The following is a 16,842-nucleotide window of genomic DNA, read 5'->3' as shown; positions in this document are numbered from 1 at the left end:
AGTTGGCAGGTATATGTTAATTAGTGGTGCGAACTTATCTTTGATTTTTTTCGTTCAATCAGAAAATTCGTGGGGGAAAAGTGAAGAACGTTATTTATTTTATGTCCGTTGTGCCAGTCTCGCCTGAACAGTCTCAAGTGTTCATTCATTCGTATAAATACACCGCTTACCGGTGATCGGAGTTCGTCCGAATATTCATTGTTCAGATGGAAGAAAACATTGTTGATCAGAAATACAGCCGTCGATCGACCGAGTGGAAAGCAAAATGCGAGGGCCTTCACGATGTTCGTCAAAGTTTGTCACGCGAGAGCTTTGAGATGAAATCATCGTGTAATGAATCCGTGGAATCTATTGCTGATGCGTTGGTGGATTTTCAGAGGCAACTTGTGGCGAAAGAAAGAGCCGTTAATAATGCTGTGGAACACAAAGACGATAAGATACTCCACTGTTTTCTCTGTGGTTGTCTTTTTATCAAACCTGTCACGCTAGCCTGTGGACACACGTTATGTAAGACTTGTGTTTTACCGGGCAAAACGTCTGTTAAACTCGTCGAATGTAAAGAGTGTGGCTCTTCAAACCATGGAAACGATATAACTGTAAATGTGCTTATCGCTGATCTGGTACGAAAATGGTTTCCGCGAGAGTACGAGGAAGAAGTAAAGAAGTTAGAGGAAGTCAAGCGTGAATTACAGGGAAACCAAGAAAAACTTGTCGAAACTTTGTCTGGTATCCTAAGAAAGACCCCTCACCACGTTACAGCGTTAAAGTGGCGAAGTCATGCCCTGTTTCAAATGGGACTCTTCAAACAGGCGCTAGAAGACGCTGAATTAGCCTGCGATCTACGACCGTTTTTTCCAAGCGTTTTACATCAGAGAGGAGTGATTTTGTTCGCCATGGGCAACTACGAGAAAGCAGCGCAGAGCTTTTCGCGCGCCGTAGCTCTTGAACCTAACCTGAGCGCAGAATGGCGATTAGAATTAATCTCTTGTCTATCCAATTCTCTGTCCTACGAAAGTGAGAACCCAAGAAAGGAAGACTTACTTGCGGAGCGCTTTAAAAGTTTTGCAACAACTGAATTATCAACCTACAAGTGTTACTCAAAGCTCAAAGCGCTTAATGATTACGATGCTGAAGATACTCAGGTCGAGCTCCTAAACGAACTGCGAAACAGAACAGATACGGAGGGAACGGGTGCCCCCTTAAATGAACCCGATTTTCTGGAGAAGAGGTCTTCTCAAAAGCGTCCCTTTGAAGACAGTGGAGAACATTCCTCACCATTGGCTCGAGATACCAAATCGAAGTGTTTAAAAGTGTCGGCAGAACGCGAATCGATCTCAAGCAATCTGAGCCAAGCCGCTCAGATAAGGGACGAGGAAGACTTGGAATGCAAAATCTGCTACTGTGTTTTTTATCAACCAGTCACCACAGCATGCGGACACACGTTTTGCCGAGAATGTCTACAAAGAACCCTGGACCACAGACCTGAATGTCCCTGTTGTCGCCGTACGCTTCATTGCGGAGTTGAGCGGAACACTAAAGTCACTAGAGTGGTAAAAAACATTGTCGAGAAATTATTTCCTGAGGAATACGCTGAGAGAGAGAAGAGTTTCTCTGAGGAGAAGGCGCGCTGGAAAGGGTGAGTCAAGTTGGGTCAGTGAAATTTGCATAGCCGAATTAAATTTAACCTGCGATCGGTCGTTCTTTTTCTTCACGGCGGGAGGAAAAATGAACGCACGATCGCCTGGTTAAATAAATTTAATAAATAGTTTCCTAGGGCTAGCCAAACAAAAATTGTTTTTGATTGTTATTTTTCCACGTTATGGTTCTCGAAAGTTCTATTTTCAGTTTTGAATCGTTGTTGAACAACAAACGCATCCACGCGCGGGCGTAATGGACACTGCGAGATCCGGAAACTTTTGATTAGGGCTTTTCAATAGCCCCCTTGACTTAAATAAGTGATATTTTCACTTTGACGGGAAATTTAGTAAAGCCAATATCTGAGGTCATATTCAACAACTCAGCTTTCTATCTGTCTTATGTGGTGGTAATTCTGTCGGAAGAAAAGAATGGTCAGTTCCTTTTTAGAACGTGTTGACCGGAAATTGTTTTCAGCGATCTTTGCGGGCCCAAGAGAGGCCCGCAACCCTAATCTTGACAGTGACCAGCGGATTGCGTTTTACGCGTGCGCGCCACGTTTATAAACCGAATAGAGAAGCGGAAGTTGAAAATTTTTGTTCTTCCACTAAGCACGATCGGAATGCGAAAATGTGTCAATCACGACAGTTTGTCGTAATACCGGAAGAGAAAAATCTGTGCTCCAAGAACGAATGCGAAAAATAAGTTTAAAATCTCTCAATGGCTTGTCACATACGATCTTAACCTTCTGTCACATGGAAGGCGTTATGTGTTGCTTATTGTCGAGAAATTCGTTATAACACTGACAACATAGCGAGTTTACCGACTGAGAAAAATTCACATCCCGATCAGTTCACACCGCGTGCTCGATTACAATTCCCAAATCGACAATCAAAAGATAACTTTGATCGGTTCGCGGCAATAAGCAAAATTATAAACATGCATTCCCGTTACTCGGAATAATTTGTCTTTTGTCCATTTTATCATTTATTTATCGACACAGATAAATTACGGGAAAGCGAATGATTCCAACAACGGTTATTGTCGAGAAATTCGTTATAAGACTTACAACATAGCGAGTTTACCGACTGAGAAAAATCACATCTCAATTCACACTGAACCGCAAAAATCCTTGCGTGACGCGTTACTCAGAATAATTGTCTTTTGTCCATTTTATCATTTCAGTCATAATTTATCGGCACTGCCTACCAGTACCTTGTCCATGTGCGTCAAGGCCCGCACTTTTTAACCTGTGGTTACCACTAGTTAATAGACTCATTAATTATCAGGAGCTACGACAGTCGACTGTGCATCCATATATTTAGGGTTGGGAAAGGTTTATGTAATCAGCCTGTATGTTACATAACAAACTTCCAGTCTGCGCTCAACGTGCCGTAAAACCAGTGCGACGTGAGGTGAAACGAGTTTTAAAGCAAAAGGTCCTTATATAATCACAGGGTGCCCATACAAGCGGCGTGACTGTTTATATGTTGGAAATGTAAAGAAATGTATGGGGATTTTGAAAGACCTTGAAAGGGTCAGAAGGGTCTAACTTATTATCGTTCACTTATTTCGAGTAATGTCTATGTTTAAGTTCAAAATAAACGTAAACCTACCTCAACTGTTGTATTTTGTCGTTTCTGCGGCTCAAAATGGCGAATTTGGGCGATTTGGAGGGTTTTGCGTTGACTGTTGCTTCACGTAATAAGAAGAGAACAAGGGTGGAAAGCTCGATTTCGACCGTTCCAGCGCCAAGCCGATTTTCACCCAGAAATCGGAATCGCCAGGCTTCCTGATCAAACACCAGGTAAACTGAAAGGTTGAAGCTTCTTCTCGGCGCTTTCAATCCAAGATCCATTCAAAATCCAAGCGCTAACCGCCGAATAATTTTCGATAAATGCAGCTTTTGAAGCGACCATAATAATGGTAAACAATGCCGGAGGAAACAGCGTGACTGGAACGTTAAATCACGTCCCCGGTTTCTGGTCGCTTCAAAAGCTGCATTTATCGAAAATTATTCGGCGGTTAGCGCTTGGATTTTGAATGGATCTTGGATTGAAAGCGCCGAGAAGAAGCTTCAACCTTTCAGTTTACCTGGTGTTTGATCAGGAAGCCTGGCGATTCCGATTTCTGGGTGAAAATCGGCTTGGCGCTGAAACGGTCGAAATCGAGCTTTCTGACTTTGAAGATATTAAGTCATTAATGGGAGATGACGAAAAAATCTTAAACAATTTGTTCGGAAATCCGGTCGCTAGTGACATTTCAATTGTTGTCCAGTGCACACAAATGTCTTTCAGTCACCTCAACTGAATAGTTAGCTTCCGTTCGACAGTCTGTCTTGTCTTCTTCGTCAGTCAACTTCCAGTGTCTCTTCACTTGGACTTTTCTTGTTTCCCTACCTCTCCCTTTCTCTCACTCATCACTTGTGTTTCATTCCTCTCTCATCCTCCTACTCTTTTTCTCCTCTACTTCTTCCTCCTTTCCCTTCACTCCCTCTATTCTCTATTCCAATTAATGGTTCCTCCTCTTCCTTCTTTCTTCTTCTTTTTCTTCAAGACACGCTACACTTTTTAGATCTATTCTTCTTTCTCTCGCTCGATTACTTTTATCTCAAACTACATATCTTTTCCCGAGCGTCCTATCTCACAACCAACTCTCACCCAAACAAACCCATACTTCTTTGTCGGTCCTCCAATTAGATCAAATCCTCCCTTACAACATAATCCACATACTCCACTAAATCCTCTTCTTTCTCCCCTACTCTGTCTCCCCTCCTTCCTCTTCCACATATAAATGGAAAATGCATTCCGTGGTGAGCTGATTTCGGGACCGGTAACTTTTCTCTGATTTACGATCTCCTTTTTCATGCACACTTAAGTCTTACAAAAATTCCGCCCCAAAACAATTCTCCTTGTACATCACTTATCACATTTCTTTCATTCTCATCGGCATATTTTCACTACACTTCATTATTCTTCATCATTTTATTCATTTTTTATCATTCTTCCTCTCCCTCAACTCACCTTTTTTCCCCTCACTTTTCTCTTTTTACCCTCGATCTTAACTCCCTATTCTTTTTTCCCTTTTCACTTCTTACTTTCACTTATTCAACTCACCCCTCGTGAACATTTAATCACTTTTTTAAGATTTTCTTTACACAAGCCTACGAATGGTGTACACACATCATTAATGTACCGCATTCACTCCACTCATATCATTAGGGCGGGGCGCTTGAACTGGCAATGGTAAACTGTGCACTTATTTATCTTTCTTTGATCTCTCTATTCAGTACGTATTTCTTAATCTATTATTCTTTTTTTCTTTTATCTGAGTGTTTACTACTCAATTCTTTCTCCCTTTTTTTTTTTTAATTATTCATTTTTCTTAGTGTCATTCTACCTTCCTTTTTCCACCTCCTTCCCCCTCTTCTTTGTTTTTCTACCTTCTCTTTTATTCTTTTTCGCACAACCTTTATTTTTTTTTACTTCACATCCCATTTCTGCTTTCATCCCGAAAAAAATATATTTAATTCTTGTGCGTAACATCAAATACCCCACTTATTTTTCCTTTTTAACTTTCTTCTAATTGGGGCGATATCTACTTTTCCTGCAGAACCCTATTTTTCTTTACATTTTAATCTCGCTCGCTGGTGTTGCACTTTCTTTTCTCTATCTACCATACTATGTACTGACCTGTAATTCTACACCTTTTTCTTTTTTTGTCCTACACTCTTGGACCTCAGGTCCATCTGAGTACTTTGGAGAAGAAAGTGATTCTTAGGTGGCGGGAAGGATGTGGATGTCAGTTGTTCTAAACAGCTGGTGGTAACAAGGTCAATTCAAGATGACGTTGCTCTCCTTTTGAAACTAAACGTTACAAAGTGACAGAACAGAAAGAGGTATGTCAGCCGTTAGGATTGCTGTCTCTGTTGTTGTTCGGTGTGTTACGTGTAGTTGTGAAACTTAGTGTTCCCAATAAACTAGATAAGTACCTTATCCAGCTGTTTCGAATTACTTACGAAAATCCTTTGAATACTATTTAAACTGCATATTTACATCTTTTTTTTTTGCCTTTACTTCCGAACCTAAGTTGTTCTCCTTACTTCTACTCTTTCTACATCTCCCTCTCGCGCTTCTCGGCCGTGGCTATCGTTCTTTATTTACTTTCAACAGCACCGAGGGTTTGTCGACGTATCACTAACCAGAATTCTTTTTTCTACGTTCCTGAGCTGTTCCTGGTTCTTATCTTACTCGTGATACTACCTTAAACTTCTTCTCACTTCAATTATCAACTCAAACTATTCGTCGCTCCATTCTTTCTTCTTCCTCCTTTTTTACCTCGATGTCATGTTCTGCTTTAATTTTCTACGGTGTCCCGGTATAATAACTTACCTTCATAAATTTTTCCCTGAACGCTGATTTCTTCTGCGTGGGCACACTCATCCCCCTCTGGGCGCTGATCCAACTCTTTGTGGCTCTGAATTTTTACAATTTTCTTAATGGGTTTTACCTGTAGGTTTTGAGTTAAAGCGGAAATGTTTATTTCTTTGTTGTTACCTGGTATGTTGGTATTTGACATTTTTGTTTGTATTGTTGCAGCAACTGATTCTCTGTAGTATAACATTAATTGATGGAGATGCCTCCTTTTCTATTATTTGTCGCGGTTTTTTTTGGTGGTCCGTATCCTTCTCGTGTCGTGGTTGCCACTACTCTCTAATGGTCCGTAGTGTACAGAAGCAGCTGGCGGACTATCAGGTCTTCAAAAATCTGTCACCTACTCTTTTGAGAGATAGGGACGAGTAGAAGTCGCCAAGGGGTGTTTCTGATTTAATACATAACTATCAAGATGTAAACTGTTTATAAACACAATCGAAACTAATATACCACTGTTCGGTGCCTTACATATTGAACTGTTATTCTAATTCATAACTTCAGCATTATATACTTGTCTGTGATTCCACCGGCATTTCGTTAGTTTTTGTTTTTGCCCGAAAAATATCGTTTAGCTATTTTTTTTTTTTTTTCGGCACCTTCTCTACCCTCCTGCCTTACTTCTTGTGGTCTTCTCTCCTCTTCATCGTTCTTTTCCCTTCACCCGCTTTCCCTACCTGTGGCTACCTTTGTTAGTGTAGTTTACTTTATTTCCTGCTTTTCCCGTCAAAACATGATTAAACGTGAAGATAAGTTGGCAAAATATGGAAAGATAACCAGACAAAGAGAAAGGCTTCCTCACGGAAAGGACAGTAGTATTTTCTAATTAAAATGATAAAAACGTTTCCCCATTTATAGAACATAAAGAGAATGTAAGAGCAGATTGTTGAACGTTTAACGTGTACAGACTATTCAGGTATAACTGGAATTTTATTTATATTTCACCTCACAGGGGTCGCAGTAGCAAGAGTATTATTAAATTCTCAAACGTCCGAGGCGCATGCCACTGCATTTAGAAAAGTATTTGAAGGAACGACACAAAGATGTCCTTCCTTTGAAAATGGAAAAAACATCCATGGCATTACCGTCGATTTTTCGGACGCTGAAGCCAAAGGACTCCGGGAAGTGCTAGGTCAGACGTTTGTGGAAAAAATCTTGAGAGGTTGCAAGGTGAAATACTTAAAAGTAGTTGAATCTATAACATTCTTTCAACGGGAGAAGGGTGGGCTCAGTTTACCTTTGTTAATCTCTTTGAAATTTCTAAAATATAGTGTGCGATTGCTGAAGAAATCCTTGATTAAATAAAGATGGCAGTTTCGGGATAACAACTATAGGCTTATCGTGCGTGACGGCTATGAATAATTGTTATGAGACAACAAAGACAAAGATAACAGAGAAAGCACGACTAAGAAATTTTACCGTCATCCTGACAGTCCTACCTACAACGATAACAAAAGATGCAAATGTTGCCAAACATGACTCAAATAATATTTTTGCAGGTGCACTGGAAGAGGTCAGCGATGAAAGTAAGTACGAGAGTGTGCGACACACCTCTATCTATGAAAACATTCCGTTTTCTGGCGGACAAGATTATCACTTGTACTACAAAGAAGAAGTCCAAACGATTTTTAATGTTCTTGCTGGCGAGCTTCCAATTTCGTCGGTGAATCACCTTCTTACCGAAGAAATGAAAGACGGTAATCTTAACAACGAAAACTGGAGAAAGCTGCAGAATTGGAAAAAGTGGTGGACGAGGGAGGAGCATTTGAGTAAGTGTTTTCTCTTTTCTATCCCTAGTTTGTCACAAAGAAAACCGCCTCAAATAGCTAGGCTAATTGCGGGAGCTGAAAAATTATATTGTAACTGAATAGTTTGATTATTTAAATAAAGTTTTGCTGTTGTTGTTGTTGTTGTAAGCGAATCAAAGACAATATAAATCTTCAGTTAAAATAGTTAAAACATAGTATTTTTTATGCTGGTGCCGTTAGAACCACCATGTCCATATGACGCATATGACTCTGAATCAAGTTAACATTAATGTAATTTGTCTGCTCCCTTTAGAAATGTTCACTACTGCGTATACGTTAATGGAACCCTGTCATTGGTCAGCCTGCCCTGAGACAACTAATCCAGTGGAGCACATCAATAAGGATTCCATACCACCTAGGGAGAACAAGAAGACTATCTGGGTTGTTCTGGATAACCTATACAGATGCGATAAGCTTGCAGCAGCCAAAAGAGTAGCTGTTACGAGCAACGTAACGATAAACTACTCCATAAGGCAAGACGACGCCAGAAAAGAAACAGCGGCCAGGAAAAGGAAGTGGAGGAGGAGTCTTGGCAAACGTGGAGATGCTGATAATCCCGAAGGTGGGTTATTTCAATTGACATTCTGTAAGGTGCATGTGTCCTAAGTACGCACACAAAAGAAACATGATACTTAAAGTTGTGCATGAATGTATAAGTGTTTATATTAGACCGGAAAGACTGCCTGGCTAATTGTTTGTCTATTTGTTTCCTTTTTAAAACCAATAACCATTCAGAGGTAAAATTGTTCACAAAATTGTTTTCGTTTGTTTTCCTGTAGGACCCCCTGACAAAATTCCTCGTCAGAATGAGGAGGCACAAAAAAAGCAGACTAGAAAGTCAAAAAGTACGTATGTATAAAATTTGAAATAAAAGCTTTAATTGATTAATAAAATAAGACTCTGATGAATGTTATGGCATGCCTGATAAAGACTATCTTCAGTTTTTGATATCAGTTTCAGTCTTTTCAGAGCTTAAAAATGTTTTAGAAACGAGAACTAAGAAAACCTGTATATTTTCTTTCTCTAATAGGAAAAAAAACCGTTCCTTTTAAAAAAGAAAGTGAACGTGGAGATCGAGGAGGACGAAGAAGGGACCACCAAGTGGTACGTTGGCGTGATAACCCAAGTAACAGATGGAGTCTCACTATCTCTTTTGACGGATTTGACTCGTCACATAACATCGAAGTTATCGGTGACGTACCATCAGAAGAATCATTCTTTTGTAAATCATTTGCTGATGAATAGAACTGCTTCCAGCTGAAGTTATACCTTATTTGACGCAAGCAGTAGCCGTACGTGATATATAGTTTCAACAGCTTTACTTATATTCTTGAAGTAAAAGCTCAACGCGAAATAAAAAACAGTGTACCGAGGCGCTCAATTTTTTTTTATTGTTTTGTCACCTTTCTATCTTCTATATAATATTTGTTTTCATTTGTTGTTGTTATAATCTATTATCACGTGCGGCTATTTCGACACGGTTTAGAATTTCGTTGATATAATAAGTATAAATAATGTCCTATATGCTGTTATTCAGGCACGATAACTATTCGTTCCCAAACCCCCCCCCCCCCCCCCTACTTTATCACAACGGCAGAAACGGCCCATTTTGTATCGGTAGATAAAGTATTTTGAAAACAGAAAGTTAGGCAGGCTGGCAAAAAGTGTTTCACCAGAATTCTTTTTTAGTTAAATAACATTTATTACACAGACTTTTCAACAGGGACAAGAAGTTCTTTGCCTTAATATAAGTATATACTATCATCATTCAGTTACGGAGACTTCTAAAGGGTGCATAGATATTTGCCCTAAATAACAAAAGTTTATCACAGAGAATTCCCTGGGTGGGTAGTTCTTCGCCCTATATTTTTTATTAGTATTTAAAATAAGTTTATCACAGAGTACTCGTAAGGGCGTGCAGTTCTTCGCCCTAAATTTTTTATTAGTATATAAAAAGTTTATAACAGAGAATTCGAAAGGGCGAGTAGTACTTCGCCCTAAATTTTTTATAAGTATTTAAAATAAGTTTATCACAGAGAATCCGAAAGGGCGAGCAGTTCTTCGCCCTAAATTTTTTATAAGTATATAACAAAAGTTTATCACAGAGAATTCCCTGGGTGGGTAGTTCTTCGCCCTATATTTTTTATTAGTATATAAAAGAAGTTTTTTACAGAGAATCCGAAAGGGCGAGTAGTTCTTCGCCCTAAATTTTTTATAAGTATATAACATAAGTTTATCACAGAGAATTCCCTGGGTGGGTAGTTCTTCGCCCTAAATTTTATATTAGTATTTAAAATAAGTTTATACAGAGTACTCGTAAGGGCGTGCAGTTCTTCGCCCTAAATTTTTTATGAGTATATAAAAAGTTTATAACAGAGAATTCGAAAGGGCGAGTAGTACTTCGCCCTAAATTTTTTATAAGTATTTAAAATAAGTTTATCACAGAGAATCCGAAAGGGCGAGCAGTTCTTTGCACTAAATTTTTTATAAGTATGTAACATAAGTTTATCACAGAGAATTCCCTGGGTGGGTAGTTCTTCGCCCTAAATTTTTTATTAGTATTTAAAATAAGTTTATCACAGAGTACTCGTAAGGGCGTGCAGTTCTTCGCCCTAAATTTTTTATTAGTATATAAAAAGTTTATAACAGAGAATTCGAAAGGGCGAGTAGTACTTCACCCTAAATTTTTTATTAGTATTTAAAATAAGTTTATCACAGAGAATCCGAATGAGCGAGCAGTTCTTCGCCCTAAATTTTTTATAAGTATATAACATAAGTTTATCACAAAGAATTCGAACGGGTGAGTAGTTCTTCGCCCTAAATTTTTTATTAGTATATAAACAGTTTGTAACAGAGAATTCGAAAGGGCAAGTAGTACTTCGCCCTAAATTTTTTATTAGTATTTGCATATAAAGTAAATGTAATAAAAATGTAATTTACATTAAAAATATTAATTACAGAATAAAGTTTTACGAAAAATTTTTTATATAGTACTGTATAAACTTTTTTGTAAATTTTTTAAATATATTAATTCCCGAGCTTTCCACCCTTGTTCTCTTCTTATTACGTGAAGCAACAGTCACAGTCAACGCAAAACCCTCCAAATCGCCCAAATTCGCCATTTTGAGCCGCAGAAACGACAAAATACAACAGTTGAGGTAGGTTTACGTTTATTTTGAACTTAAACATAGACATTACTCGAAATAAGTGAACGATAATAAGACCCTTCTGACCCTTTCAAGGTCTTTCAAAATCCCCATACATTTCTTTATATTTCCAACATATAAACAGTCACGCCGCTTGTATGGGCCCCCTGTGATATAATTAATCCGCTTGCCTTCGGCTGCGTTTTAGCGAGCAAAGCAGTCATGCGCGCATTGTGAAAAAAATTTTTATGTCAAAAGAGCTGAGTTTTAATGATTGTAAATTCACTAACTATTACTAACGCAACAACGGAGGTAATATCCTGTCCAGTGTCGGTTGCCAACTTACGGAATATTATTTAAGGTGGCTGAACACAGTTTTTGCGCGCGATTTTATGTCAAAAGTACTGAGTTTTAGTGATTGAAAAATCACTAACTATCACTAACGCAACAACGGAGGTAATATTCTGTCCAGTGTCGGTTGCCAACTTACGGAATATTATTTAAGGTGGCTGAACACAGTTTTTGCGCGCGATTTTATGTCAAAAGTACTGAGTTTTAGTGATTGAAAAATCACTAACTATCACTAACGCAACAACGGAGGTAATATTCTGTCCAGTGTCGGTTGCCAACTTACGAATGCTGAATAAGGATAAACACAGAAATGACTGACACATGGAAAATTCTCTTATAACAAAGTGTTACGTATTCTGGAAAACGGATCAAAAACCGTTTTTATTTTATTAATTATTTTTATTTTTTGCGAGCGACACCATGGTAAACAAACTAAGGTTTTCCTGTATCTGAAAACTAACTACAGTAGTTCCTATAGACTTGCTCCAAGTCGCTCGTTAGATTCGCAGGAGACCGCTGGATACGGAAACGGAGGGCGCGCGGGCATGAGAAACAAAATGGCGGAGGATCGTGGCGGAGCCATTCCTCGGCAAGTGTCATTTGTTTTCCTTCGCGCGCGCGTTCTCAGAAATGAATCCCGCGCGATTTCAAAGGCGATTTTACTCAAGTGGTTTTTCGCGCTTGATTTCAAAGCGATTTTATTTAAGTAACTCTTTCTGGTAACTATAGATGCAAAAAAAAAAAAAAAAAACGAGGGACTTGGGGCAAGTCTATTGTTCCTTTGTTCCTTTGAAAGGTTAGCCTATAAAGGGAACTTTGAACAGGGGCACCCAACGAGAAAATTTTGTACTGTTGGTGTCGGAACACCGTTTTAACGTTATTTTCCTTTTTGTGCGATTGAAAGCCTTATCCTCAAACACTGACAAAAGCGTATGCTAGCTGAATTTTCAAACTTCGGACAATTTTAGTGAACGAAATATTCTTACCCGAATTTACAAGCGGCTGTTTCCTTCTCGAAAATCGTAACTGGCCTTTTTCGTACCCTGAACGAGCCTTTTCTCTCTCCAAGAACAACAGGCATTACTTTCCCCATGTCACGAAAGTTTGAGTTAAAGAATACTCCAGTTTTTCATAACACGTAAATCTTAAACTAGAATCGTAGGCTATTATAGGTCTACCGAACAGATATTCACCGAAAAGGTCAGGGTGCCCTTCTTGAAGTGAACTAATATCAGTTTTCAATCTCGTTTCAGATCTGGTATTGATGAAGATGTGGAAGTACCCATATTTGTGTGTTTGTTGGCGTTCCCAAGTGTAAAATATCCGCTCCACATCTTTGAACCGCGCTACCGGCTCATGATTCGTCGATGCGCAGAGCTCGGTTCCCGGATGTTCGGAATGTGCGCCGAATCTGATGACCCCAACAAGAGCTTCGCGGATTACGGGACTATGCTGTACATTGAAAATATCAACCTCCTGCCTGATGGGCGCTTCATCATCCACACGACAGCCAGAAGAAGGTTTCGTGTTGTGTCACGATCGATGAGCAATGGCTACAACACTGCAAAGGTAGAATGGCTCGAGGATGAGGCCCCAAAACTTTCCTGCGAGTTACAAGACCTCGAGATGTTAAATGTCGATTGCTATAAAGTTTTAGAACATTGGTTCAACAGTTTGACTTCTTTACAACAGACATGTATTACAAACGCAATTGGTCCTATGCCATGCCTTGAGCAGGAAAACATATCTAGGCCTGACGGTCCATCTTGGCCGTGGTGGGCACTGGGAGCCGTCCCACTGCAAGACAAAGCAAAACTCATCATTCTGTCGATGACTTCATTGGCTGAGCGGCTTCAAAGCGTTCGTCGTTTTTTAGAGCTCCTTTTAGGAATGAGATACGGAAGTAATTAGAGTAGAAAATTGCTGGAAACTTTGTCAAGTTCTTAACTTTTACAATTGATTGAACTCTTTCGAGTTATTCGTGCTTGACTGAGAGCGTTCTAGTGATCAGTAACGATTTTCTCGTAAAGATATCAATACAGCGTCAAGCATGCTTGTCATGAGAATAAAGAAACCGATCACTATTAAAGAGAAAATTTTACTGTAAGAGTCAAATTCTCGCAGTTTAGTTACATAACAATTCAAACAACTAGAATGAAAACATTTCCTGAAGAAGTCAGGCCGTGCCTAACGAAATATTAGAAAAAATTTAGGTCTATCAGCCCAACCGTACGGCCAGCCTCACTGTTTTGGTTGTTTGATTTTTTTACAACTTGCTGATTAGATTCAACAGGATTCGGTAACTTAAAACTGTATGGAAACCGACAACTGAGGAGAATTTGTATGTTGACATCAAAAGATGGAGCGTTTTTTTTACTTTCCGTACGATTTTAGGCTAATAATGGCTCTGCGCATTTAATAAGGCAGAAGATTTTCAAGCCGAAATAGATTATTTCAGTTTCGGAGTAATTCTCTAGGTATGTAAAATTCTAGTTCGTTGTTGTGCGGTAGCCACTAACAAAGTACATCAAATAGAGAATTCTTTAATAGTCAAGCAATGTATATTTTTTCCTGTGAGAAATATTTCAGTGTTATTTATGAATTTCTCGTACCATTAGGCTTGTTATTGTTCCAATTGAAGCTTGCAGTTTTCTTAGATTTATTAAGAAAGAAATTACAGTGGATTTTTAGGGGACTGGGAATTTTCTTCAGCATATTTATATTTAGGCATATTTTAATAAGCGCATTTCAGAAAACAAAGGGCGAATGTTATGAATTATAAGTTATTGGGAAGTGTTAATTTGGGAATATGGAGATTTTAGTAAAAACACCAGTCGAAGTAAATGTGCATTGAATGGCCTTTTTGTAGTTAAATTTAAGTTTATATTTTTATAGTTTTTCTTGAAAACGAACAACACAAAGGTAATCGGAATATCCACCTATCCTTCGATCCTTCTACATGAAATAGCCACTGAGTATAACCCTCAGCACACAGAGTAGGCTACTCCTAGTGCCAGAAGCTTTCTTGCGCGGCCCGGTCTTGGTCAAGACTCTATTTTGTGACCCGCGCGAAAATTCTCTGGAGCGGAACGGAGCTTTGAGCAGGTCAGCCAGCGTGACATTTGAGCGCTTGAGGTGTTGCGTGATTTTAGTGATGAACAAAACCCAACGAAGCGACATAAAAACACAAAGCAACAACAGGCGATGAACTAAGTGAGATTTTGAATAAATTTCAGTCGATTAAAGATTTTGTTTCTGGTTTGAATTCATGTCAATTTTGTCGCAGAAACAATTTTAATTTTAATTAAAATTAAAATTAAGTGCTACCGACTGGAATTTTCGAGAAAAAAATTTCAAAACTCCTAATTCGCATTTCTTCATATTCAGTCAAAAGAAACCCTTTGGTGAACTATTTACGAAAATGACAATTAAAATTTTTAAAGGGTTTTTATATTTGAGAAAATCGGCAAAAGGTTAAAAGACCGTTTTCGCGTCCCCGCCGCCATAAAATTTTGTCGAATTTTTGTGGGTATTCAAAACACTCGTACGGAAAGAAGGTTGAACGTATGAAATTTATCTTTGGCAGGTATGCGGGGCATCCAATATACTACACAGAAACCTAAAAATATTGCAAAACGATGCAATTAAACAGATCTTTTTTAAAGCCCAAAAAATTGGTATTTTGAGCACTTTGGTAAACACTTCAAACAAGGGTAACTTTGGTGGCAAAAATCGTGTCCTGGTACATCGAAATTTGGAATAAAAAATAGATCGGCGTCAAGTACTATTATGGTACTGTAACATATAAAAAATCGAGCCCGGGCAATTGAAAAACCACCCGTTGAGAGAAGTAAACGCATAGTGAATATTTCATGTATTGACTACAAAAATTGTCACGGTCACGCAACACTAGTAAACACATTTCGATCTGATTCATTCAATGTGTTTTAGTTTTGCTCACTTTGGCTACAGTTTATGCTCGAAAAAGTCTACCTATCTTATGTATAATTTACTGTTTTGTATTCATATAAAAATTAATTTTAGAGGATGAGATAATTGATCTGACCGCAAAAATACAAAGGTCAAGTTTCGTGTCATATTTACCGACTTTGCCGCTCACACTGTGTAACTCGCACTGTGAAAGAAATAAAACAATTCAAAGCGAAATGTCTTCACAAAGTAGTCTCGAAGCGTGTCATATTTTATTCTGGTGGTTCTGTTTCATTAAATTACTAACTATTTAACACTGGTAAAAGTTATTTTTAGTTCCGGCTGTATCGATTCTGTAAAGTTTTTCGAATACCTCGGTCTGTGTGTCAACAACATGAATTTTGCAAATACAGTATGTGTTCATAAACACATAAAGATGATGATCTTATCGACAAGCGTATCTATAGGAGAACATCGAAAAATGAAGTAACTGTGTTCAACTGCTTGTATATTTTCCTTTTAAGAGTGCGGGTCCTCGACTTGATATTATACGCCAGAACTGATACATGTACATGTTTACCAAGAACTGCAAGAACTGGAATTAGATGTCTGTCTGAATGTCTGTTGATTTCCTGTTTAACAATAACAATAAAAAAAAAGACACTCTTGGCTATAAAGCAAAAGATACTATACCACCAGCAGCAGCTTACCATACATGTCCAAACATAACAAGTAACGATTCTCGGCTGGTTGAGCAAATACCAAACACATTCGAAAAGGCGAACTCCACAGCCGTTGTCAGCCGTCGTCACGCTCTCCCCTTTGCTCCACTGTTCCCAAGCTGTCTGCCTTTCTCCCGTTTGCAATTTTTACACAGGTTCTCTGTCTTTTTACTGCGGCATTCACAACCAATCTCGACTCACTCTTTGTACCTCCAGACTCTTAAAATCAAATTCCATCCTTTGGATAGCGGGGAAAGGGAAGGTTTTATACGGGTGCTGGGTGGGGGGGGGGGGGGGATAGGGGGTCAAGGTTTATTTTGTCATTGATCTTATTGTCCCACAAAGTGACTGACCAGATTACCAGAATTGCAGAAGTAATCGTTACCTTTAGCGGCTACTTATTTAAGCCCTTTTTCTGAGCAAGATTTAGTGACTATTTAATTTAGCGATTTCAGAATTTGTTTTTTTAGGCCAGGCCCTTGTGTGGGAAATGGTCTAGGCAAACTCTCTTTCGAAGCAAAAACTGTGGCAGCTACAATTCTTTTGCAATGAACTTGGACTAGCTGTTCCTGTTCCACAAGAGAGGAAAAGGGCTCTTTATGTGGTCCTGTTGCAAGAACTTGTCCAGGAATGTAGTTGCATGAATGCGGGACCAAGTTAAAATGCTCTGTGTTCTGTTGCGTCTGCAACTATTAAAAACAGTGACGGATCAAGGGGAGAAGCCATTGGGCCCTGGTCCCCATTATTTTTAGGCTAAACCGAGGCCCACGGGACCAAGAAAAATCGTCTTCAAGAGCTAATTTGAGGTAAGGATGATTGG

The 16,842-nt window shown here is 38.8% G+C and overlaps 1 protein-coding gene and 1 pseudogene across 1 annotated transcript; both read left to right on the top strand.

The window, feature by feature from the left end:
• The first annotated feature begins 12 nt into the window (after positions 1-12).
• Positions 13-13,477, top strand: LOC144646744 (LON peptidase N-terminal domain and RING finger protein 2-like). The gene is made up of 2 exons (XM_078506427.1): positions 13-1,636; positions 12,624-13,477. The coding sequence occupies exons 1-2, from the start codon at positions 207-209 to the stop codon at positions 13,279-13,281; spliced, it is 2,088 nt and encodes a 695-aa protein (XP_078362553.1). The 5' UTR covers positions 13-206; the 3' UTR covers positions 13,282-13,477.
• Positions 7,169-9,118, top strand: LOC144645855 (uncharacterized; annotated as a pseudogene).
• Positions 13,478-16,842: the final 3,365 nt, after the last annotated feature.

The sequence above is a fragment of the Oculina patagonica genome, chromosome 3 (assembly GCF_052425735.1).
Source record: "Oculina patagonica isolate OP01 chromosome 3, crgOcupat, whole genome shotgun sequence".
NCBI lineage: Eukaryota > Metazoa > Cnidaria > Anthozoa > Scleractinia > Oculinidae > Oculina > Oculina patagonica.
The sequence above is the reverse complement of the archived record's forward strand: the minus strand, read 5'-3'. Positions and strand labels throughout refer to the sequence as shown.